Source organism: Zootoca vivipara, chromosome 3, assembly GCF_963506605.1.
Source record: "Zootoca vivipara chromosome 3, rZooViv1.1, whole genome shotgun sequence".
NCBI classification, from domain to species: Eukaryota; Metazoa; Chordata; class Lepidosauria; order Squamata; family Lacertidae; genus Zootoca; species Zootoca vivipara.
The window spans coordinates 63898871-63923637 of NC_083278.1; the positions used below are offsets into that span (position 1 = coordinate 63898871).

At 41.8% G+C, this 24767-nt stretch overlaps 1 protein-coding gene across 7 annotated transcripts in view; it reads left to right on the plus strand.

Moving 5' to 3' along the window:
* PLEKHG1 (pleckstrin homology and RhoGEF domain containing G1) overlaps window positions 1-21894 on the plus strand; it is a 103912-nt gene extending 82018 nt beyond the window's left edge. For 6 of the 7 annotated variants that reach the window (XM_035108764.2, XM_035108763.2, XM_060272747.1 and 3 more), the window contains 14 exons: window positions 2887-2933; window positions 3422-3572; window positions 5734-5865; window positions 7522-7704; window positions 7858-7953; window positions 8436-8522; window positions 9101-9134; window positions 11823-11918; window positions 12802-12840; window positions 13310-13332; window positions 14315-14500; window positions 15231-15347; window positions 18072-19761; window positions 20487-21894. In XM_035108764.2, the coding sequence (XP_034964655.2) occupies window positions 2887-2933; window positions 3422-3572; window positions 5734-5865; window positions 7522-7704; window positions 7858-7953; window positions 8436-8522; window positions 9101-9134; window positions 11823-11918; window positions 12802-12840; window positions 13310-13332; window positions 14315-14500; window positions 15231-15347; window positions 18072-19761; window positions 20487-21538 (3933 nt within the window). In that variant the 3' untranslated portion in view covers window positions 21539-21894. The remainder of the gene's footprint in view (window positions 1-2886; window positions 2934-3421; window positions 3573-5733; window positions 5866-7521; window positions 7705-7857; window positions 7954-8435; window positions 8523-9100; window positions 9135-11822; window positions 11919-12801; window positions 12841-13309; window positions 13333-14314; window positions 14501-15230; window positions 15348-18071; window positions 19762-20486) is intronic. The other variant, XM_035108765.2, reaches the window with a different exon arrangement.
* Window positions 21895-24767: the final 2873 nt, after the last annotated feature.

The following is a 24767-nucleotide window of genomic DNA, read 5'->3' on the forward strand; positions in this document are numbered from 1 at the left end:
CACTTCTTTTCTTCTTGCCTCCTCCACCTGATTCAGCCATGCCATAGTTTACAATTGCAGCTGGTGAGGATGAAGAAGTAGAAAGTAGGAAATGAGGTCAGCAACCCTAAGAGTATCCTGAGGAAGGTCAGCACGGGTTAGGTTAGAAAGGGCAGTCTAGGAAATTTGGACGTTCCCCTCTCTATCTCCTTTTTTCCATGCATCAAGTTTTGGTATAATTCAAGACTTTATGTCCCAGTCACATCAGGAAGTTTACTTTCTTGGTTGGTGGTGGGACTTGGCCAGGGCTCTCCTTACTGTGTTGCAAATATCCTGACAAATGCCAGCTAGTTTTGAAACTTGAAGCTCTGCAGCATAAATGTTTTCATTATCTGAAGAAGTGTGCATGCACACGAAAGCTCATACCAAAATAAAAACTTAGTTGGTCGTTAAGGTGCTACTGAAGGAATTTTTTAATAAATGTTTTCAGTTCAGTCTGGATTTTGCTTCAGGTTTCAAGTGACGAATGCATTATTGCATTTCAGAAGAATTGTACGGTACTTATTTTCTTAAAGTGTGGATATGGTTAGTTTTCTTGGCTTTGTGATTGGAACATCCTTTTTCATTCTTTCTTCTTATCAGCTGTAGTTGGCTGAGGCATTTGAACTAACAGTACTGTGCTTTAAGAGAGGCAAATGCCCATACTTTTGACTCTGGTCCATGGGCTTTATGTCTTTTAGCTTCAGAAATAAGAGGACATCAGAAGGGGAAAGTTTAAGGAAGTTGTGAGCTGGCTGCATCTGTTTCGCATCCTCCCCTCTCCCATTCACCCCCTCTTTATTATTATTTTTTTACAAGAGAGATTTTATTTGTCATGTTAAACTCCACACAGTAGAATCATCTGGAAATATATATTTACGCCTAAAAATAAAATATACACAGATTTCTATGTTTTAAGTATTGCATGAATTTAACACTTTCCTGGTCTACAGTATTTTCGGCTTTCTGCTGGCCATGTTGCTGAGCTCTTGCTGAACATCAAAGGATCTTGCTACAAGTTCAGGAATACATTATAGTAATGCAAACTAGAAGTGCAGGTTTGATGGAACTTAGAAGGGTCTCAACATACAGCCTATCCTCCCCCCAACTCATAACATTATGATCTAATAACTGTGAAATCCGAGCACAATTATTGTAAGCTAGACTGCTATCTTCTGCTTTTTCATACTTTCTTCCTTTTTAAATTCTTATTTACAGTTTGGGTATAATTTTAATATTGAATTCTGCATTTGAGAAGCCATTGGTAGGCCCCTGCCCCATTACATGTGATAACTAGAATGTGACTGGATTTCACCAGTGAATTACAGACTGTAACGTCTCTGTTGCAGATTGTGGTTTCATTTGATTACTAGTTCTTTGTAGGTGCAGGTTTCTGCTATAGCTGGAGTTGTTTTTAAAAGCATGTGTATGTCATAGGCTGTGATGTAAGCTTATTGTGTGTCATGCCAATGAAGATAGCTGTAAGTCTTCCCATCTTAAATAAAAGATAAAATATCAGCAGAGGCTCAGCTGTAATCTTCCATAATTATTGGGTGGATTGTCACTGGATAGCATTTTAAGCAGGATAAGGAGTTTTTACTAATCCTAAAAGGGAAAAAGGCAGGTAGCTTATGTTTTACCACACACTTATCACTCACTTTATCACAAACTGTGAAACACTCCAGAAATCCTTATCACCATCCCCCAATCAGAACAAGACTGAGCAACAGGTGATAACATGGCCTTCAGGCATTGACTGCCCTAAACAAATACAAGATGTGAACTGGGGGCTCATGGGTTAAGCCAATTGCACTTATGACAGCCCTTTCCCTCATTTGTGAAGATGAGAATGAGCTTGCTGTAACTGCAGTCATCTTATTTGCATGTTACAACCTCCACGTGAATGTATGTTGAAGTTGGTGCAGAGCAAAATAGTTTGCATGAAATAGACCAGGCATGTCCAACAGGTAGATCGTGATCTACTAGTAGATCACTGGACATCTGTGGTAGATCAGTGGCTTCCCCCAAAGAAGCTAAAAAACTTTGGCTCCCCTAAAAAAGCTCAACATCTTTGCCCTGCACCCCTAAAATGACCCGAACCTCCAAAGACAGGGCTTTCCTTCCTAAAAAAAAAAGTTCAATGTTGCTTTCCTCTTCCCTAAAGAAGCTCAACAACTTTTACATGGAACCCCCCCCCTCCAACATGGGCCTTCCTCCTTCCTAAAAAAAAGCACAACAACTTTGACCTGAACCCCCCAAAAAGGGGGTATATGACTCCCAGTTTTTAACTCTGTGAGTAGATCGCAGTCTCTTGGACGTTGGCCACCCCTGAAATAGACCTTACGAACTGCTGAAATTACAGAATTAGTCTGTTTTTGTTTTGTTCTCGAGTCTTCAGGAGCTGCTCCTGGTGTTTGGAACTATGTGAAAACTGCATTAGGTGTGGAATGGGAAATCCTATTCCCTATTCCTGAAGATTATACAGGGGGAAAACCCCAAATGGTGGCATTGTATTTACACTTCCAAATAAGCTTCTGTATAGCACCAATACTTGCCTATGGCAAATAAGAAATGGCTGCAGGGAAACTTGGCACAAGTCAGCTTTGTTGGTTCTTTTTAGATCACACATTTATTTCATTTATGAATTGCAAAATTACAAAGCAGTTAAAAAATAAATAAAAGCATCAACAATAAAAACTTACTTAAAAATCAGTTTCCAATCCAATTCACATGCAGACTGGAATAAAACTCATGAATTACAGTGCATACCTATCAATAGGTAAGAGTAAATGTTGGTTTCAGAATTTCTAGGGAGCTGTAATAAAATCAATATACTAAATCAACTTCCCCCCTTTTCCTTATATTCAGAGTGAAGAGTTCCACATATATACACAGTATTGCACCAATTATCCAAGGTAGGAGTATCTTATTTTTGTGTGTGCTCTTTCCCTTTTATCATTTGAAAGGTGGCGAATAGATGTTATGACCATAATGCTTCAGACTAACATTTAATCCAAAGGGTATGCTTTACTGTTTGTGGATAATATTAGTAGGGCAAAGAGGATGAATGCTTCCTTGCCCGTTAGAAAATGCAAGCAAGTAATTTTATGCTTATTTTAATTTTGTTGCATGGTAATCAGGTATTTTGAAAGTAGGATGCTAAGACTTGTTACTTGTGTGGCATGCATGCATGCCAATCACAAGTTTGTAAACTTCACATAACTTCACATAACACTCCTGTATATCTTGCACAAGAAATGCATAATGCTTGAAGTTGATCCTAAGCAGGCAGTCGCTTGTGGGACCTATCATACATATGCATCCAAATCTGTGGAATTATGTATAATGTAGGATAATGTAGTATAATGTAGGATTCTGAGAGCTGTATTGATTTGCTTTACAGGTCAGTGGCGGTACTTACTGAATGCATGAGGAACAAGTCCCTGGCCAAGTTTTTCAGAGAGAGACAAGAAGCTTTACAACATTCTCTGCCTTTAGGATCTTACCTCTTAAAACCTGTTCAGCGGATACTCAAGTATCACCTTCTTTTGCACGTACGTTGTCATTTTAAGTGTCTCCTCTTTGGATAGCCAACAGGAACCTGGCATGGGGCGGCAGTCCAGATCAGCGGTGTGTTTCACATTGGGCCCTGCAGCTGCTCTTTCAAAATTAAAGTGCCTAGTTTGAAGGAGGCCTGCTGAAGAGTGCAAATAATATAATGTGTAGCTAGGCTTTTGTGCTGCAGTCAAAAAACAAGCAAGCACAAACTTTCTGACGAAAGCTCATATGCCAGAAAGAAATACAGTAACCTAGCCTTCACCCTGACATGCTAGGCTTCTGCAGATGTAGAATTTCCAACCCTTCCTGCCCCTTTCTCCATCTTTCTCCCCTCCTGTGCTTATCAAACAGCTTCTTCCCTGATGCTGCAGCTTCTTTAGAAAACATGCAGTACAGACCTATACATATTTTCATAAAAAGAGTGCAGTGCAGTCCTGTACATCTTTAAATACTGTGTTCATTGGGGCTCTTGCACTAGCTGGCGTGTTTAAAAGTGCAGTTTCAATTCCAGACAAGGGCAGCTGGTGAGGAGGGTGGGCCGGTATGAAGTCATCTAAGCCCAACAAAAAGGGTTTTTTCCCCTTTTTTGCATGCATGCATGGTGGTGGTAGAGAAAGTACATATCTCTTCCTTTCTTTCCCATGATCTTAACAATATTTTCAGAAATCTGGTTTCTTTTTAATAGTTATCATGTGCTTTCAATTAGGAGATTATACCCGTAACTACATTTCAGAGTCCAGAATTTTTAATTTGTAGTGTCTGCCTTAGTCTAATGCTCGGATGTAATTATCAAACTGAGGTTCTGTAGCCAAAAGTACAGTGGAACCTCGGTTTATGAACGCCTCGGTTTACGAATTTTCGGTTTACGAATGCCGTGGACCCATCTGGAACGGATTAATTCACTTTCCATTACTTTCAATGGGAAAGTTCCTTCAGTTTATGAATGCTTCAGTTTATGAACAGACTTCCAGAACCAATTACACCCATGCTTCGGGTTAAGTACGCTTCAGGTTGAGTACTCCGCGGACCGTCTGGAACAGATTAATCCACTTTCCATTACTTTCAATGGGAAAGTTCGCTTCAGTTTATGAACACTTCAGTTTATGAACAGACTTCCGGAACCAATTGTGTTCATAAACCGAGGTACCACTGTAGAGGCAAGAAAGCATACTGAATGACTGACTCATTTCTCTTATTGAATGTTAATAAATTCTGCTTTGATAGCTGCTACTATAACGCTCTGTTAAACCACAGAGCCTCTTGGGCTTGCAGATCAGAAAGTTGGCGGTTTGAATCCCCGCGACAGGGTGAGCTCCCGTTGCTCAGTCCCAGCTCCTGCCAACCTAGCAGTTTGAAAGCACGTCAAAGTGCGAGTAGATAAATAGGTACCGCTACAGCGGGAAGGTAAACGGCGTTTCCGTGTGCTGCTCTTGTTCGCCAAAAGCGGCTTTGTCATGCTGGCCACATGACCTGGAAGCTGTATGCTGGCTCCCTCGGCCAGTAAAGCAAGATGAGCGCCACAACCCCAGAGTCAGTCACGACTGGACCTAATGGTCGGGGTCCCTTTACCTTTACCGTACTATAACGCAGCAGAGTAATGCAGTCGTTGTAAGGATGCCTATATTACTTATGGCTCATGAAATCAAACACAATCCACTAGCCATTTAGGGCAGCCCATCAAAGGCTCAGCAAGCCACCTATTTTTTTGCAGCTTGCTGGAGACTGCAAAAATGGCCAGAATGCCACACACCTGGTACGCCACAATACGTACCTGGTGGGCTTGATCTGTCCCAAATTGTATGTGGTTGCCAGTCTCATCCAGCTTTTCTATCTCCATCCCAGTACATATAACACAGTGCCTTTACATTATCAGGATCCTGGAATCAAGAGGGGTTTGGGAAAAGGGAAAAGAGACATATACAGTGGAGATGGCTATCAGTGGGAAAATGGGGCTGAAGGAAAATCTCTCGCATGGAGGGTAAGGGGTTCTGTGCTGCATATTTTATAGACCAGGGAATTCTGCTGTAGAGACAAAAGAAGTGTGATGCAGTTGGAAGGGGCTAAGTGTCAGATTATTAACCGTAGTTTACCATCAAAACATTTTTGCAGATATCTAGGAGTTGTAAATAGTTCCCTCTTCACTGGCTTATTTTCTAGGAGATAGAAAACCACCTTGACAAGGACACTGAAGGTTACGATGTGGTTTTAGAAGCCATAGATACGATGCAGAGAGTGGCGTGGCATATTAATGACATGAAGAGGAAACATGAACATGCTGTCAGGCTGCAGGTGGGTTGACAAGTTTTCCATATTAGTAGTTTTTATCTTTCTATCTGGATTTTGGTTTATATAGATTGGGCACCAGCATCCTAAATGGCTCTGGTTTTGCTTTCCTGTGCATGGTAACTATAACAACATATTTTAACATATGTTGAATTTGATCTTCCTATATTTTAAAGCATCCCACTCAACCATGGCAACTCCCAATTAATATTGTGTGATGTGTTATCTGTTACATGTGAAAGTACCTTCAAAGTGTGCTTGAGAGGTTCTTCTGAAATCTGTGTCTGTGGAATGTACAAAAGACACAATTGTGCTTGCAAGCTTTCTTTGGAGAGATCAGAACCCAAATGTAAATCTTCCTTCTCTGTCAGAAGATGAAGTTTTGCTTGTACACCCATCCAGTTTCTTTGCGGTCAGTGATTCATTTGTAGTCTTAAAAAAATGTCCACATGGCTTATGGCTGCCCAAAACATCTCACAAATGCGTATTTCCAAGTTGTGGGTCGGTTCAGACGTCATATTGGACTTCTGCTTATTTGAAGAAATCCTTTGGGTGAATCCATTCACATAAGCAATGAAACTCTTAATTTGGGTGAGCACAGATCTCATACGGTGTGGCTTCTATGATATCTGAGACTCTAATGAATATAATTTAAATTGCTGTGGTTAAGCTTTGTGAGTTTCAGGCATACATCTTGCATTGATAATGTAACTAAAGATACTGCAAGGACTACAGATACTGCAAGGACTAATGTGAATTCAAAGAGCAACCATATGCAAACTTACAATAGGTTAACAGGAAGTATACAATTGCAGGCTGGCTGGAAAAGTAGCTAGTACTTTCCACTTCTTGTGTACTTCAAAGACCCTTTGATCACATGTGTTGTTTCTCACATCTTGCCACCATTATAAAACTAACACCCTCCCCTTCTTCCTATTCTTTTCCATATAGTGGCCCATCTATCCCTCTAACGTCCAACCTTATGGCTTGCTAAGAACTCTCTCCTTGTGCCAACCTTCTCTCATGCATCATCTCTAGGGGACCATGTAAGATAATCAGACAACAGTGCAGTGCAAATTGACTGTGTGTCATAAAATACACATCCGCCAACTCTGATATTTAGAAATAGATTTCTGTTTGCCTGTCATATGGCAAATGCCTGTATGTTGCAACGTACCATGAGACAGCTGTAGTATTTCTGTTCATGTAGAACAGGAGAGGCAAACTCTGCCCGGGGACCTGATCCACACACATCCACGCAAATGGTCATAAGCTGCATTAGGGTTCTGAAACCACATGGAGGCCTGCCAGTTTTGGGGTTGGGGGCTTTGCAGCAGTGACTGCATCACAATTCCTGTTGTGGTCCTGCTGCCATTTCTGCTGCCCTGAGCTCTTCCTGTATGTGTGGTGGTGCGTATATGTGTATGAGGGAGAGCAAATGTGAAATGGTTATACCCACTTTGGCCACGCCCACTGCTAGGGTGTGGCCCTTGGAAGGTAGGTCTACAGAGAATGTGGCCCTTGGTTGGCCATCCCTGATGTAGAAGCAATGCTTTTTCACACTGTTGACTAGAGAAGGGGAACATGATAGCGGCTTCATTACACAGCACTTGCCATGTGATATTTCCCAATGTTGTGTTTTAATCTCCTCCCCTTTTTTAGGAGATACAAAGCTTACTCACTAACTGGAAGGGACCGGACCTTGCTAGTTACGGCGAGTTGGTTTTGGAAGGAACATTCCGCATCCAGAGAGCCAAAAATGAGCGCACTCTGTTCCTCTTTGACAAGCTGCTGCTCATTACGAAGAAGCGGGAAGAGACTTTCACCTACAAAGCTCATATCTTGGTAGGTCTGTTTGTACTTGCAGGAGGAGGTTAAGGGAACAAGCAGCCCAAGGGCTGCAAAGGGGAGGAAATGGTCTATTTCAAAATGTCCAAAATATAAATGCCCATTCTGTGCACAAGATCTTCCCCTGACAAGCCTTTCTCTCTGTTGCAGTGTGGCAATCTCATGCTAGTGGAAGTCATACCAAAGGAGCCTCTGAGCTTCAGTGTCTTCCATTACAAAAATCCCAAGATGCAACATACTGTTCAGGTATTTAAATCCATAACATACTGAATGCATTCTTAAACATGTTATTAAGGATATAATTTTCCTGACAGGTATCCCATGTATTGTAACTGAAGTTTGCACCACATAGATAGTACTCCACTTCCAGATTTGTGCAGGAAAACCGGGTCCTATTTCCTATGATCACATTCTATCCAATTGGCCCCTTCCTTCTGGAAGGGGCCAATTGGATAGAATTGCAGGGGGTTGGCCTAGAGGTCCTTTCCAAATCTGTGATTCTGTGAGCATCCCACAGTCGTATTCTCAAACTCTGCTTCCAACTCCACCCCTCAGGTTTCTCTCCTCCTCTGGACTTCTCAAGACAGCCAAACAGCTGATGTATAGATGTAATTATGGATAATAAAGCATGTAATTATTATTTTTTTTAAAGTGTCCCCGGGTTCGTTGAAAAAATCTGGTAACCATACTCTAGCTATAACTTCTTGCATTCTTGCAACTTGTAACAGGCCAAATCACAGCAAGATAAGCGCCTTTGGATTCTTCACTTGAAGAGATTAATTCTTGAAAACCACCCTGCCAAAATCCCAGCTAAGGTAAAATATTAGCAACTGCCTTATTTGTATGTATGTATGTATGTATGTATGTATGTATGTATGTATGTATGTTGTTGTTGTTGTTGTTGTTGTTGTTGTTGTTGTTGTTATACCGCTCTATATATGGAGGTCTCAGGGCAGTTCACAAAACAAAATCAAAATATAAAACCACAAAATATGTAATCAAAATAAAAACAACAACCCGATAACCCCGCCAAGATAATTTTTTTAAGGGCATAGGATGTCTATCAAATCAACCAAAGGCCTGGTTAAACTTTTTTGCCTGGTGCCTTTTTAAGAGTGTGTATATGTTAAAAATAAAATATTTGTATGTTAGTCCTCTGTGATAGATCCATCTGGGTAGCCACATTATGATAAACAGCACATGAATTGCATCCCACCAAGTTCACTTGAATCAGGGCAATTTTGAAACCAATGTTGCCTTTCAGGTTTTAGAAGCGTTGGCGTGGTGGTGCACCAGCCAAGGACCCATAGTCTGGGGGAAGGACCATTGCTGACCTGAGGTGTTAAGCAAGTTCATATAGTTTATGCACAATATTTGTTTTTTGTTTTTTCAGGCCAAGCAAGCAATTCTTGAAATGGATGCTATCTGTAAGTATATTTGCATATAACTATTCATTTGCATTTTAATTTTTTTTAAATTAAAAAACTCGGGGAAATATTTAGTAGACAACTGGATGTATTAATTTTAGCTGTCACAATGTTTTCTGGTTCCGGCTCAGAGCTTTTGAATAAGAACGTGGGTGAGACTTTTAGATACTTTTCCTCTTGTACAATTTCTTTCAGTAAGGTAGATACACTAGCCACAAAGTCACTGGGTAGCCTTCCATGTGTCACAGTGTCTAAACTCAAATCTCTAACATGAGAATAATATTGCTGGCCTATTTTACAGAACTCTTGTAAGGATTACTGAGAATGTACATGACGCACGCTCAGGAAAAGTTGCTGCTACCACCACTGTTTACAGGACCCGTAACGGAGAATCTTTGCTAGTAGCAGTTAATTAAATATTTTCAGACACGGCTGCAGAACAGCAATAGTGTTTGGATGATTGGTGCTGCCGGTGAGCCCCAGTGGGATTGACTCTGCTAGGCAGTTCCCCATTGGCTGATTGTTGGTTACAACAAGTCCCTTTGAAATCTCGCTATCAGTGTCAGTCACCTGACCTTTGAAGTTGTCACCTGACTTCGTAAGGAATTTCAGTAAGATTATATAATATATGACCTATTAGTTTTTGAACTTTATTAAGAACTAGCAAAATTATATGATACGCAATGCTCTACATCCATGTGTATTTATGAAGAGCTTTTACACTCCTTGTTGGGGAGAATTCTACAAGGTGAGGCAGTTTCTCCCTCCAGCATAGAGCTAAGCCACCCCAGTTTTAGGGCTGTAACTGGTTTTGACCCCTTCATGGATCACTACCTTGTCGTGGCGAGGGGGCTTGAATAACTCCAGGAAGCTATGAGTTTTGCCATGCAGGGACACCCAACACGGACAGGTCATAGCCAAGAGTTTAGACTAAATGTGATCCACCTGGAGAAGGAACTGGGAAACCACTCCAGTATTTTTCCAAGAAAACTCCATGGACATAAAAAAGGAGCAGCTTTGAGAAGAAAGTGATGAACTATGCTGTCTTTTCAATTCATTTTTAATATCACCCTTCCAAGGGACTGTTATTATGCATGCAGAATGTCTTCTCCAAAATTGTGTGTGGAGCGAAAGACATTTACATAGCTTGTATGTTGGTAGCCATGGAGGCAGTGAGAGATTTTACTTTCTTGGGCTCCTTGATCACTGCAGATGGTGACAGCAGTCACGAAATTAAAAGACGCCTGCTTCTTGGGAGAAAAGCAATGACAAACGTAGACAGCATCTTAAAAAGCAGAGACATCACCTTGCCGACAAAGGTCCGTATAGTTAAAGCTATGGTTTTCCCAGTAGTGATGTATGGAAGTGAGAGCTGGACCATAAAGAAGGCTGATCGCCGAAGAATTGATGCTTTTGAATTATGGTGCTGGAGGAGACTCTTGAGAGTCCCATGGACTGCAAGAAGATCAAACCTATCCATTCTTAAGGAAATCAGCCCTGAGTGCTCACCGGAAGGACAGATCGTGAAGCTGAGGCTCCAATACTTTGGCCACCTCATGAGAAGAGAAGAATCCTTGGAAAAGACCTTGATGTTGGGAAAGATGGAGGGCATTAGGAGAAGGGGACGACAGAGGACGAGATGGTTGGACAGTGTTCTTGAAGCTACGAACATGAGTTTGACCAAACTGCGGGAGGCAGTGGAAGACAGGAGTGCCTGGCGTGCTATGGTCCATGGGGTCAAGAAGAGTCGGACACGACTAAACGACTAAACAACAACAACAACAACAACATGTTGGTAGCCAAGACATTTCCCAAGCACCCCTCTCAAAGCTATTCACTAATATGAAATAAAACTGAAAAGTATCTGTCAGAGGTTCTTGTGGCTACTCTTGAGTAACGACGCTCCACACCTCCTTGTCTTTAAGGTGTTTTTATTGTGCATATTATTTACAGTGCAAAGAATCTGGAAAACATGTCTGCTTAGTCCGAGTCAGAACCTCGCAATGGCTTCTTCATGTTTCGCGCCCAACATAACAGCTTGGGAACCCCAAAGCGCCTCCCTCTCGCCCTCCGGGGTGCCGTGCGCCTCAATTCAGGCGTCGGGGGGGGGCGTCCTTCTGACTGCTCTCCAGTGGCCAATCCCGTCATTTCCTCCCCAGCTGCTTCCTTCTCTACTTGGTGTTGAGGCTCTCGCATGCTGTCAGAGCTTCTCACCTCCCTCTCTACTTCCTGATTCCTGTAATCTGATCCACTACTGGACTTGCTGCTCTGCGAAGAGCTCAACCTGATGGGGAGCGCTGTTCTCTATAAGCCCTCCCCCTTACAGTATCCTTGGGAACAATCGGGGCATTCTCAAATTGTTCCTAGGTGACTGCAGCCCAGGCATAGGCAAACTTGGCCCTCCAGGTGTTTTTGGACTACAATTCCCATCATCCCTCACCACTGGTTCTGTTAGCTAGGGGTGATGGGAGTTGTAGTCCCAAAACATCTGGAGGGCCGAGTTTGCCTATGCCTGCTCCAGCCTTTAAAACCAAGCCTGCTTCTCTCTGCATTGTCCTATTCTAGGTTTTGTTTGTTAGTTGCACTTCACTGTGATGAAGCTTTGAGAAATGTAATGCTCTAATCTTAAAGTCTTCTCCAAGAGCTCACCTGATGTACATACATATTGTTTCTCTAATTTCTTTATAGATCACCCAGGATTCCATTATAGCCCAGAAGGAGAAATGAAAGCATCGAGTAATTCTAAAGAAGGAATCGCCCCACAGAGGGTGAGAAGGAAGTCAGGTAATAAAATATTTTATTGTGATTTCCTATATGAACCTTCTTTTACAGTCAGGTCATCCGAAATATCCTTGTACTTCCTGGTCCCCCACCATCAGAAAAGTGGTGAGTTGTGCTGTGCCTTTTCAATAGCAGCACCAAGCCCCATGGAAGAGGTAAGGAAACTGTGGTCCTCCAGATGTTAGCAAACTACAACACCCATCATTCCTGACCATTGGCCATGCTGGCTGGAGCTTATGGGAGTTGAAGTTCAACAACGTCTGGAGGCTACATGTTCTCCATCCCTGGTGTAAGCCCTGTTTTGAGAACTTCTTTGCCTGGCACTGACTAACACATATAATTCGGTGTAAAACCAAAGTCCAAAGCAGTCCACTAAGTTTTTCTCGGGTGTTACTGTTTCTCTTTTGGCTGTTGTTGGTTGTAAGGTAAAGGTAAAGGGACCCCTGACCGTTAGGTCCAGTTGCGGACAACTCTGGGATTGCGGCATTCATCTCGCTTTACTGGCCGAGGGAGCTGGCGTACAGCTTCCAGGTCATGTGGCCAGCATGACTAAGCCGCTTCTGGCAAACCAGAGCAGCGCACAGAAACATCGTTTACTTTCCCGCCGGAGCAGTACCTATTTATCTACTTGCACTTTGACGTGCTTTCAAACTGCTAAGTTGGCAGGAGCTGGGACCGAGCAATGGGAGCTCACCCTGTCACAGGGATTCAAACCGCCGACCTTCTGATCGGCAAGCCCAAGGGGCTAAGTGGTTTAACCCACAGCGCCACCTGCGTCCCTGTTGTTGGTTATAGTTGGGATTATTTAGGATACTTTTTATAATATCTTTTAAATCAGGAGACAGCATAAACATTTTGAACAAAAGCACATGTGTTTTTCCCGCAGAACCTTCATCCAGAGCCCATAAAATCATAAAGCCAAGTGGTGAGTTACAGTGTGTCCTGTAGGTGATATTATGCATTAAGTATTACAAATCATATGGCACCTTTGACTGTTTGATTAAGTATATGCAAATAAAAATAAAAAACCTGTTGTCCTGGGGAGGAGTTGAGTCGTGTTCTGTCTCTTGTCAGGGGAGGAATGTCAGATTTGTCAAATATCTGACACACAAAAAGAGCAACCTTCAAAAACCAGCAGGCAAACCTTTCAGTTTTGAATGGCAGGGGGAGTCTTTCACATGGGAGAAATTTATTACAAAAATGTTCAAGCATGCTTGCCTTATCTATTGATGGGGCCCATGTTAAACGCAGTAGTTTGGTTTATAACTTCCATTTTAAAGTCAACTAGTGTTTTAGACTTAAACCTGTTTTCCACAAATGCGGAACATACCGTAATATTTTTACTAAGTGATACTTAAGATTGTTTTGTTTTTGTTTCCCACCAATAATTTCAGAAATGGATCCAGACATGAAAAAGGTAAGCCATATCATTCTCCGCACCCCCAGTGGCTTGAAAGTTATTTTCGAAAAAGTTAGATTTGAAGTACTAAATACTTCTTCTTGTAACTTTAGAACAGTTTGTTTTCCTTTTTCCACTTACGATTGTTATCCATGCCTGCCACCTAGTGGCTGTCATGGTCTTCCCCTTCTCTACCTCCAGTTGTGCACAACTGCAAACAATAAGGTTGGCATACAGCATTTTATTCCTGAGGCAGGAAATCTGAATATTCCCCCACCTTTACAAACCATAACATGCAAACAATCCACCTGGAGGTTTCCCTGTGCAGTCACCATTGACATGAATAGAGCTATGCAATAACATGATCAATTATGTGCCATGCGTCAAACATGTCTGTCTCCCGTTTTGCCCCCCTCAATGGTATCCCAGCTCTGTTACCCTTTGGGTGTCATGGTAGGGCAGTTTTGGAACATAACAAAGGGTGGGGAAAGAGACCAGAGAGACTAAGTAGTGCTGCCTACCACATACTCTCTTGATGCCTCTAAGCCAGAAATTGGCCACCTATGGTTCTCCAGATGTTGTTGGACTACAACTCCCAGCATTCTTGACCATTGGCTGTGGCTGATGGGAACAAGAGCCCAACAACATCTGGAAGATAGCAATATCCCCACTTCTGCACTAAACTTGTGGTCATTTCACTTTCCTTTTGCTGCTCCGTGTTCTGATATTAAGCCACATACATTTCCTATACATCGGTGTGTGTCTACTACTGAGCAATAAAATTTATGTGAGAGATGATTTAAAAAGAGACCAAATACATGATGTGTGGTTTGTGCACATTTATATATGCATATATTTGCATGTTTATGTATATGCATGTGTGTGTGTGTGTTTGAATGTGCTACACACCCACATGAGAATAGCTGCTGACCTAAATATAGCTTTAAACTGATAAGGATGGGACCTGGTGCTTCATATAAATATGTATTTTCCCTCCAAGCGGATCAGTATTGAAGGAACCCTGCTATCTCAGGCTGAAGCCCTCCTCAGTCCTAGGAAAAAGTTTTCACTGAATCACAAAGGACTGGACTCCAATGAAGTGGCCTATAGTAGCGACCAAGAGGATAATGCCCTCACTGGTGTTATGGATCAGACTGATGCTGACGACGAGGAAGAGGCTGAACAGGTAGCCAACTTGCTTTGTGAAATGGAAAGAGGAACAGTACGGTGTGTGTCAGATATGGGTACATAAAGGATGAGAATTACTGGTGCTTGAAGGATTGATTTCTGTTAATTCCAATGTGAACCTACCTGATCCACACTTCCCAGATTGCATGTGTATATTTATACAAAATATACACTTCTGTATATTTGTACAAAATCTTTTTTGCATGATTATTATTTTAAAATAATATTATTTTGAAAAATAGTAATAATTCATTGCATTTTTTATGGAAATTTCTAGAGGCCAAGGGCCATTCTTCTTTTCCCTGTCTGTGCTCTGGCAGGCTTTCTGAGCTTGTAACAAGACTTGCATATATTCCTAGCCGTTGTCCATTTATTTGAAAGGAAAATACCACCACCCAAATACCACCTACATTCATGAAATGTAGGCTTTCAGAATGATGGCATCACAGCTACCATATCAATCAGAAAGCAATTCCAGAATACTCTTCCTGGGGCCCACCATCTACCCTGCAACAAGCAAAATATATGTCCTTTGTCACAAACATTTTGTGTTAGCGCACTGCCTTTTGCTGACCTCTGTCAGCTTAGGAGGCCCCACCAGAGAGTCCTTTCCACTGTAATAATGCAATATCTTGTTGAACACTTGACATTTCTGAGACTTGGCTTTGGCTCAAGGCCTTTCTGTGTAAAGGACTATGTGTCATCTGTAACCCTTCTGTTTTCTGCAGACCACACAACAAAATTCCCAGCAGAAACCAAAAGGAGGCCGTAAAAGGTTAAACAGTCAAGTTGCTGAAAATTTTGAGAAACGAAGAAGTGTGAATCTCAGTAAATGTGAAATTCAGGTACAGTCGTTATGGAAAAGGGGTTTTATAATTTGTCAACTTAATGTATTAAGTGGTGCAAAATAAAATGTCTCCTTTTGCAGGCGTTTCAAAGGAGGTTTTAAGGAGAGAAACATTCAAATTTTGCTTTTAAAAAGCCAGGAAAATAATGCAGTGCACCCCTATCCCTGGTTTCTTGAGAGTAAATCCCACTGACTGTGTTCAAAGGGACTTACTCATTTGTGCAAGCCTAAGGAACCCAGAGGCTCCTGGGTGTTCTGAACCATCTGGAGGAGCCTGCAGACAAATGCTTGTAAATGGCTAGGGTATAGGAGAGGCAGAATGGATGGTTGATGAATGGAGTATGTGTTTGTGCATGGGGTTTGTGTAAGAGATGAATGGATGCTGAAGGGGGGATGATTAAAGGCAGAAAGAGAAGGAAAAGAGGTGGCCCCACCCACTTTTTGTATTTGTTCTGTCCAACACCAATATGTAGCACCTAGCTAGTTTCCCTCAAGGGAATGAGACTTCAACTTCATTTTTTTTTTAAAGAAATTTTTATTGATTTTACAAAACAAAACATACAGTATAACCCTGTCCCTTCGTTTTCCCTCCACACACCGGTCCACTTCTGCCACCAGTAGGACCCGTGTGCTTTAAGAATCAAAGGGGTCCAATTATGAATTGAGTTCTGCTTCCCCCCTCCCTCCTCCCCCCATATCCCCCCCCCCTGCCACTGAGAGAACAGGTAGGGAAGAGTTATGGGGATCTGCATCCCCCAACTCTTTCTTAATCATATTAACAAACCTAAAAGAAAAAGAAAGAAAGAAAAAACAAAAGAAAAAACAGAAGAAAAAAATTGGGAAGAATTCAAACTTCCCAGTTCTTATTATTTTAACATCTTAATTGCGACTCCCTCGGTAGTCTTCCTCATGGTTTTCCAACAAAAACTGATTACTTGTGGCGAATTTTCCAACTCAGTTTCAAATCTTAATCTTATAATATTAACTCAATCCTCCTCCTTTTTCATGCTGTCCCCCCACAGGCCCCCCCCTGCCACAAGAGGTACCTGCAGGGTAACAGCACTTCCAAGGTTCCATTTCCTCCTCACCCATCTGGGCACCCCCTGCCACTGAGTGCCTCAGAATAAGAAGAGGAGGGTGGGCAGCTTTCTGCCTAAACACCTCACTTAACCTGCAATAATTTACAATCACTTAAAAGTTCTTTCCCAACCATTCTTATACTCCCTTAAGGAAACATAACTTTTTTTTCCCTTTCTTTTTACATTCTATTTCCTCTCCCCAAGTCTTTTTCCCCCAATTGGTTCAGCGTTTCCATTGTCAAGCCAAGATTTCGAAAACCGTCTTTCAGAGACCAAAACAATACCTTTTAACTAAAGTTTTTACCCCACACCCATTCTTTCCCAGATCCATCTCCAGACCTTTGCCCCCCTTTGCCCCTGTCCTTCCCATCCCACAAAAACCCCACTCCACATTTTAACCCTTCCAGGATTTTCAATTCCATTAGACTTTAAGTCCCTTTGTCTCTCATCTTCTTGTTCTGCTTGTTTTTCTCCCTTTTGGAGGTCATCTTTTGCTTCATCCCAAACAAATTTGTTATAGTCCAAGTCCTCTTCAAATTGTTTCTTATCACCCACAGTCTCAGAGTCAATAATCTCCAAATTTGAATTAACCTCTAAGTCCTGGACTTGGACTTCAATCTCAACTGGTGGTGAGCTGGGATGTTGCCGTTCCTTGTAAAAATCTTCCCATGACAGCAAGTAGTTCAGCACAGTCTCCTGGAAGGCTCGAGAAAGTTTTGTTTTCATACCTCTCGTAACCGCAGATAAACAGGGTGTAGGGAACAATGGGTACTGGAAAATTCCTTTCTCAGACGATCGACTCCATTTTGGCTGTTCTTTTTCTTAGTTCTTAACTCAGTCCCAAATCCATTCTTACTTCCAATTTAAGTAATTCTTTGACAATTCCAAACAATTTTTCCTGTTCACAGCAGTGCAATCAATCCACCCGGTCTTTTGACAGTTTGGCAGCTTTTGACAGCTGTCAAAACGCTCTTCTCTTTAATACCGCTGTACCTCAAGGGGTGCCGGACTCAGGGGCTGAGATGGTTCCAAAAAGTCTTTTTTCCCTCTCGGGTCCACAGTTTCAAATTCTTTTGTTATTCGGCTTAGGATTTTTTTTTTCCAAACGCCTCCCAGTTTCCCATTAGGAAGAGACCGGTCCGTTTCTTTAAAGTCTCTCCTATTTTCCAATCAGCAAATTTAAGGTCCAAATCAAAGTTCCACTTACTTCTTTAGGAATCTTTAGTTTCAAATCGGAAGAATCCGCCGCTTGCCGGGTCAGGACTCGGAGCTTCGCTTCCCGGAGGCAAGATGTGGCCCAAAATGGCTCCCGCGGTTCAACCCCGCCGGCTCACGATCGCTCTATTGAGCTCTCGGGCGGCAGGGGATCCGCCAAACGGAGCGGCCGCTGGGCTCCTGAGTCATCGGAACTCTCGATCCGATGTTTTTACGGGGAGTCCGCTCGCTCTGCGTACTTCCCCCCCCTCCGAGAAGCCAGGGACCTCGGCACGCGAAAGTCCCTGCGTCCTTCTCACCGCCGCGACGAACCGGAAGTCTCGAGACTTCAACTTCAGTAAAGGGTGCCCTCCTCTTATATGTGATTATGATTCTGCATATTAGTTAGATCATAGACTAATAGTGTGCTCTGTTTCAAAACTTCATAGAATGCAAAGGAGCCTGCAAATGAAGCACCTTCCCAGGTCAACGCAAAGCTTTCCTTTTCCTGCAGTGGAGGTGGTCATCCATCTCGGCAGTTTGCACCGCAAAACAGCTCATTTATGGCAAATATTTTGGGTAGAACAGATGCGGTGAGAAACATCTGGACAGACCACCAGATTCGGCAAGCCCTGTTCCCAAGCAGACGCCCCCCGCAAGAGAACACAGAGGATGAAGATGATTATCAGATGTTTGTACCGTCAGAATCAACGTCCAACTTGGTTTCCATCGCCTGTGAAGAGAGAGGGCCTTCAGGCCGCCCTTGCAGCTGGCACGTAGGACTAGCTCATCAGAGGGACATTTCTAGCTCTAACTCTCATAGAATTGTGAGGAGGGCCAGCAGTGCTGGGGAAAGTAAAACTTCTCCGTCTGGTTCAAGATACAGAAAAAATGACCTTGGTCTGAATGCTACTTGGAATGAAATAAAAAGTTCCAGGAGTGACATGGACAATCTGCAGGTATACCTAGAATCTTCAGAAGAACTTACTATTGATGACATAGATCATGTCTATGACAATATAAGTTTTGAAGATTTGAAACTAATGGGCCTCACTCGGAGGGAAGCGTCTGACCGTGCTCCACAAGGGTCAGCTAGAGACTCACTCTATGAGGCTCAAGACCAAGACATTGCTTTCAATAAAAGGCAGGCACCTCAAAGCAGGACCTCTATTTCTACCAGCAGAAATGAAACTACTCCCAGGAGAGGAACTCCACCTGTAAGCTCTCATGATCTAAGGATCAGTGAGGAAAATATCTATGATACCATAGTCCTCCCAGAGCAATCAGTGACAAATTTCAAATGTGATCGCCTTAAGTGTTCCAAAAAGAGGAGTTTTCTGGGTCTGGAAACAGATTTTGCATGCTGTGACCACCTGCGACAGTTTGTTTCTGAAGAAAGCCTCCATTTCAGTGAAGATGAAAATCCCTATCATTGTGTTCCATTAGATCATGATTATTTGAGCTTAGTGGATAGCTCATCAAACTCTGATTCACACTCTCACAAATCTGCTGCGGACAAATTATCTGAGGAAGTGGATGAAATCTGGAATGACCTGGAGAATTACATCAAGAAGAATGAGGAAAAGACGAGAGACCATGTCCTTGCAGCTTTTCCTGTCTGCAAAGATGACATAGACAACAACACGCCTACTAGAACTACTTGTGAGTTAAATAAAGATGTGGGATATTCACTCCCCCCTCTCTCATTGCCAGAAACACCTGTTTTCCCAAAAGCTTTGCCCAACAAAGTTGCCAGGTTGAGTGAAGCCAACCTCAGATTCGAGGAGGAAGCATCACTATGTAAGGAAACACCATGTAGAGCAAATTCCTTGATGAGTCTCAACAGATCTTCCCTCTCCAATGAGAGAGCTTTTGTAGATAGTCTTTATGAAACTGCCAGTAGTATTCTGTGCAGTGCAAATGCAGAAAGTACTGACAATGAACTGGATGCTGTGGATAAAACAAAGAACCGGGTTTTCACAATGGCCAGACAGTACAGCCAAAAAATTAAGAAGGCAAACCAGCTTTTGAAAGTAAAAAGCCCAGAACAAGAGCAACTTCTGAGCCGGCAACATAAATCAAGGCACAAGGACTTAGCAGCCATTTTGGAAGAGAAGAAACAAGGAGGCCCTGCCATTGGTATGCTGACAATGTTGTTGTTTTAAACCATTCTTACATTGAATACTTTGAATGCCTGTACCTTTGGAGGAGGTGCACACAGGTAACTTAGCAGCCTTTTACAGAGAAACCCCTATTTTGTGGACAGTGTAGGTGTGGGCCTGGTGGAGGCCAACATATACAACCCCACACTCTCCCTCTGTGATCTTAATTGTATATTAGTAAAAGGTAAATGTAAAGGGAGTCTGACCGTTAGGTCCAGTTGCGGGCAACTCTGGGGTTGTGGTGCTCATCTCGCTTTACTGGCCGAGGGAGCCAGCGTACAGTCCAGGTCATGTGGGCAGCATGACTAAGCTGCTTCTGGCGAACCAGAGCAGTGCACAGAAACACCATTTACCTTCCCGCTGGAGCGGTACCTATTTATCTACTTGCACTGTGTGCTTTCGAACTGCTAGGTTAGCAGGAGCAGGGACCGAGCAACGGGAGCTCACCCCATTGCAGGGATTCAAAATGCCGTGTATAGTAGTAATAACATCCAAATAAGGCTCTAATAGAGTGGGGAATGTAGCTAAGGCTACAATCCTATGCATGCTGACTTGTCAGTAAGACCTATTAGAATCAACAGGACTTATTAAAAAGATGCGTCCTTACTACGCTATAAATTTAACTCCCATGTTACAGCCTTTTTATAATATGCAATGCAACTTTGTTTTGACCATTGTGTCCTCTGTCACACTTTTCTTTAGGTGCCAGAATTGCTGAATATTCCCAGCTCTACGATCAGATTGTTTTTCGGGAAACCTCACCCCAAAAGACCAGTTCTCAAGACCCATCAAACATAAGGTATTCCTCACCAGTGTCAACATCTCAGTTAGCTGCGGAATGCTTCAGAGCAGAAGACTGGTTGCACTCAACATACAGTAATGTGGAACTCTCAGATTTCTCTCCCTGGTCGGAAGTCTCACACCTGAAGGGCAGAAGCTCCCCTTCGGAAATGAGCGCAAAGCAGAGACAGTTGCCAGCGGCCTGCTCAGTGCCTTCCCTTCAGACTCCTCTTCGCCCGCACATTCCTGCACAAAGGTGGAGCGCAATTATAAGTCAGCCTAACAAAGAGAACTTGCACCACAGTCAGGTTTTTAACTCTTTAGGAAGACGGGAAAACAATGCAAAGTCACAGATATATAGCAGGTCACAATCATCTTCCTCTATTGTGGCCAGCAAGTCTGGGGATTCAATAAATTATCCACATGAAATGGACAAGAAGCAGCTGCATTCAGACAGGAACTTTCTCTCTGAACACTATAAAGAATGTGTGCCAGGTGCCACCCCAGGACTTGCAGCATGTGATGGAGCAAAGCAGAGCCTTGAGAATTGCTCCAAAATGATTCTGCAGGATTCTCAAAAAATTCTTAGAGTTAACAGAAACTTGCTCTCAAATGCACAAATAGCTACCCAGAACTATTTTTCTAACTTCAAAGACACTGATGATGGAGAAGGGGATGATGATGACTACGTTGAAATAAAATCTGAAGATGAGGGCTCCGATTTAGAGTGTTTCTACAACCAAACAAAACTCTCGGATCCAAACATAAATGTACATTGCGCTGCTTCAGAAACTTGTAGTGACAAAAATATGCCCCTGACTCCTGCTAAGGCATCAGACTCTTTCCTGGCCACATGTAGTGATTCAGATAAATTGAATGATTACCTATGGAGGGTACCATCTCCTAATCAGCAGAACATTGTCCAGTCCTTAAGGGAAAAATTTCAGTGTCTTAGCTCAAGCAGCTTTGCTTGATTTTTTTTTATTCCTAACATTATGCCTTAATGCTGACAAAGTTATAATAGGGCTGCCTGTACTGGTAGTGTACATTGTAGTGTGTATATTTTAACTATCATGTAGTGAGAAATTCAAAGTGACTAGTTTTGCACTGTCAAGTTATTGACTGGCTCTACGTCGCAGGCAGATTTCTGGCTAGCTTTTCCTTGCATCCATTCTTAACAGTGTCCCCTATGCTGAAATCATGGCAATGATTTTATGAGAGCCAGTCATGTAGGCCAGAATTCTGATTTTGTTCTAGGAATGGCATTAATGCTTAAAAGCCGGGAGGCGGGGGGACTGGCTTATTATGTGAAATGTGCAGTGAAATATAAAGAAAGAGTACTCTCAGGTTTACTTGCTTAAAGGACTGCACATATATTTTCATCAAGTGAGGTATGAAATACTGTGATTGGACTGAAGCTTATTGTTGTATTGTCACTTAACTCCAATAGCATTAAGATTCCCTCCTTACGTTTCCGCAGCCCACTTTTCCAAGTAGGTTTGATAAATAAAATGTGCACTTGTGGTACAGACCAAAATGGAATCTGGGGGATCAAGCAGGAAAGCACCTTTCTTCAATTGAAGCCTGCAGGGTAGCTGGAACTCCCTGCTTTGGAAACAATTTCCTGACACTGGTAATTCAAACCTATACATTACTGAAAACAAACTAGAGATGGTTCAGGCCCATTTAGCTTAAAGGAATCCCCCTCCCCCATTTGTTTTAAGTTGGTATCCTTTTATTTCAATACACTACATTCCTTTTTTTTCCTTTTGAGATCATGTTGTCTCCCTTTTATCACATGAAAGTAGTAAGTACTGTAGCCCTAAGCAGGTGTTTAGTACCCATAAATGCCAAACATAGGAAGGAACACTGAGATACCACAAGCCGTTATCACCATCTAAATACTGACACACATGCTGGCCATGTCTTGGCATCCATCTGAATAGGTCCATCTGTATGCAGGTATGGCTCCCTCCCATAGCTGCCAAGTTATCCCCTTTTTAAGGGATTTTCCCTTGTGCTGAATAGGCTTCCTCGCGAGAAAAGGGAAAACTTGGCAGCTATGCTCCCTCCACAGAGCTGATTGATAGCTGTTCCTGGGGCAGGAGCTGTTCACTTGCACATCCATGCTCACATAGCCCAACCTATTAGGCTGATGCTTATCACACATGGGCTGGGAGAACATGAAAGGCACCCATGTCTGTACTTTCTCAATAACCCCTTCACAGATTTAGTACGAGCAGGTACCAAATACCTGAACAGAGTTGACTCTTACTGTTTATGCTGCTGTGTATTATTAGTCTGTCGTCTTATTTTTTGCATAGCTTTAGCCTGGAAGCAGTAGCATTTTTACTTGAAAAGAAATGTGTGCAAACACTCAATGCTTAACCAGTTTTCAGATGAAGGACATATAACAGTGATATAAATGAAATTGAAATGCATTTTGCCAAGGATGGGAGTTCTCTCTTTTCCACTTAAAAGCACTCTACTTTGCTCTAGCACAAGGCCCAGTAGCCCTCATACATTTTAAAATTTCAACAAGTTGCTTTTACAGGCATTTTTTTTTTTTGACAAAATCCTGCAAGTGATGAGTGTATATTCCATTCTACCAAAAACAGATATTGAAAGCTTTGTGGTTTCTGAATTTATCTGAACTTCATGCAACAAATGCTTTTTAATTTTTGAAATACTACTTCAAGAATGTTGGGGTTTTATTTCTGGTTTACCACGATCTCAAAATTTATTATACGTACACAAGTTTGTCCCGCTTTCATAGAAGAGCTGACTGCAATTCAACCTATGTCTAGAAAAATAGATTATGACTAATGTAAGTAAACATTAAATTAGCAAACTTCAATTTTTATTTAATTAAAATGTAAAATAATGTAAATAGTAAAAGAAATTAATTTGAGTGCATTAAAAATAGGCACATTTAGGTTCCTTTGTAACGACAGAGGAATTCTGTTAATCTGATAAAATAATGAGATATATGCTCAATGAAACACATAGCTTTGTAAGAAACAAACAATAATATGTTTGGGGTACTTTTTACATTGCTGGCAGAAAAAACAAACAGCTGAATTCACAATTAGTTGAGCCCTGGAAAATGTTTCCATGAAAACAAGGGCAATACTGGTTTTCAATTCTCAAATGAGCTGCCAACCTAGTACAGTATCTAGTTCATGCTTTGTAGGGAGCTTGACTTACGCTGTCTAACATCTTCAATTGCCATTTCCCCAAAAATACCAGTTAGAAAGAAAACTACTCCCAACAAAAAAAGCAAATCTAGATTTTATAAATACTACAGTTCCTCATGCAAAACTTATGTAGCCAAAGTAGCAAAAGAATACCATTGTTAACGTGGTTTGAACTTGGTAAATGAACAGTTGGAAAGACCATGCATTTTTTTTCCTGGTCACTAATATATATTCCTTCATATTGTAACATGGAAGGTTAAATTCACTTTGTTGCCCAGCCTTCTCAAATGAGAAAATTAAATATATATGTTTTCTGCAGCCTCAGGACAATACAAATGTGAATGGAATCAAAAGCAGCTGTTTATTGGTACACAAAAGGCGAGTTCAGTTGAGGGTCTTCTTCAAGACCACCACCCACATTGTCGGTTAGTTTTACCGTCTGAACTCATTACTTCATTCATGGCAGTGGCTAGCACAGAAGTGTAATGTGAGGGCACAGTAGGGAAATAGCAGCCATTACTAAAGCTGGAACAATAGAGCCAGAGAATTAAGGATGCAGCAGAGGAGTCAATATGACATGTGCTGCAAACTAGATAGGTCATGGCACACTCATCACATTTTAGGTAGATTTTTCTTTTGAAGAGTCGTACCTCTCTTTTGCAACTTTTTGTATCGAACATTTGAAAGGAGGTGTATAATTTTTAACCATGTAACATTGTTTGTAAAATACTCTGGTTTTAATGTATTTCTGTATTATTTGCAAATGTATCAGCATGATTCTACTGAACAGGGTTCAAAATGAAGTCATTCTGGATGGATTCACACTGCATATTTCCTAATTTCTGCAAATCATTTGTTAGCATTTTATTCTACTGGTTAGAGACAACCTCTACATTGCACTTTTTCATGTAAGGAGTCTTTTTTTAAGAAAGATGTAAAAAAAAAATATGTACATGTAGAATATTCTTAAGTAAAGCTTTTTCTCATTTTGTTATGCTTAAAAGCG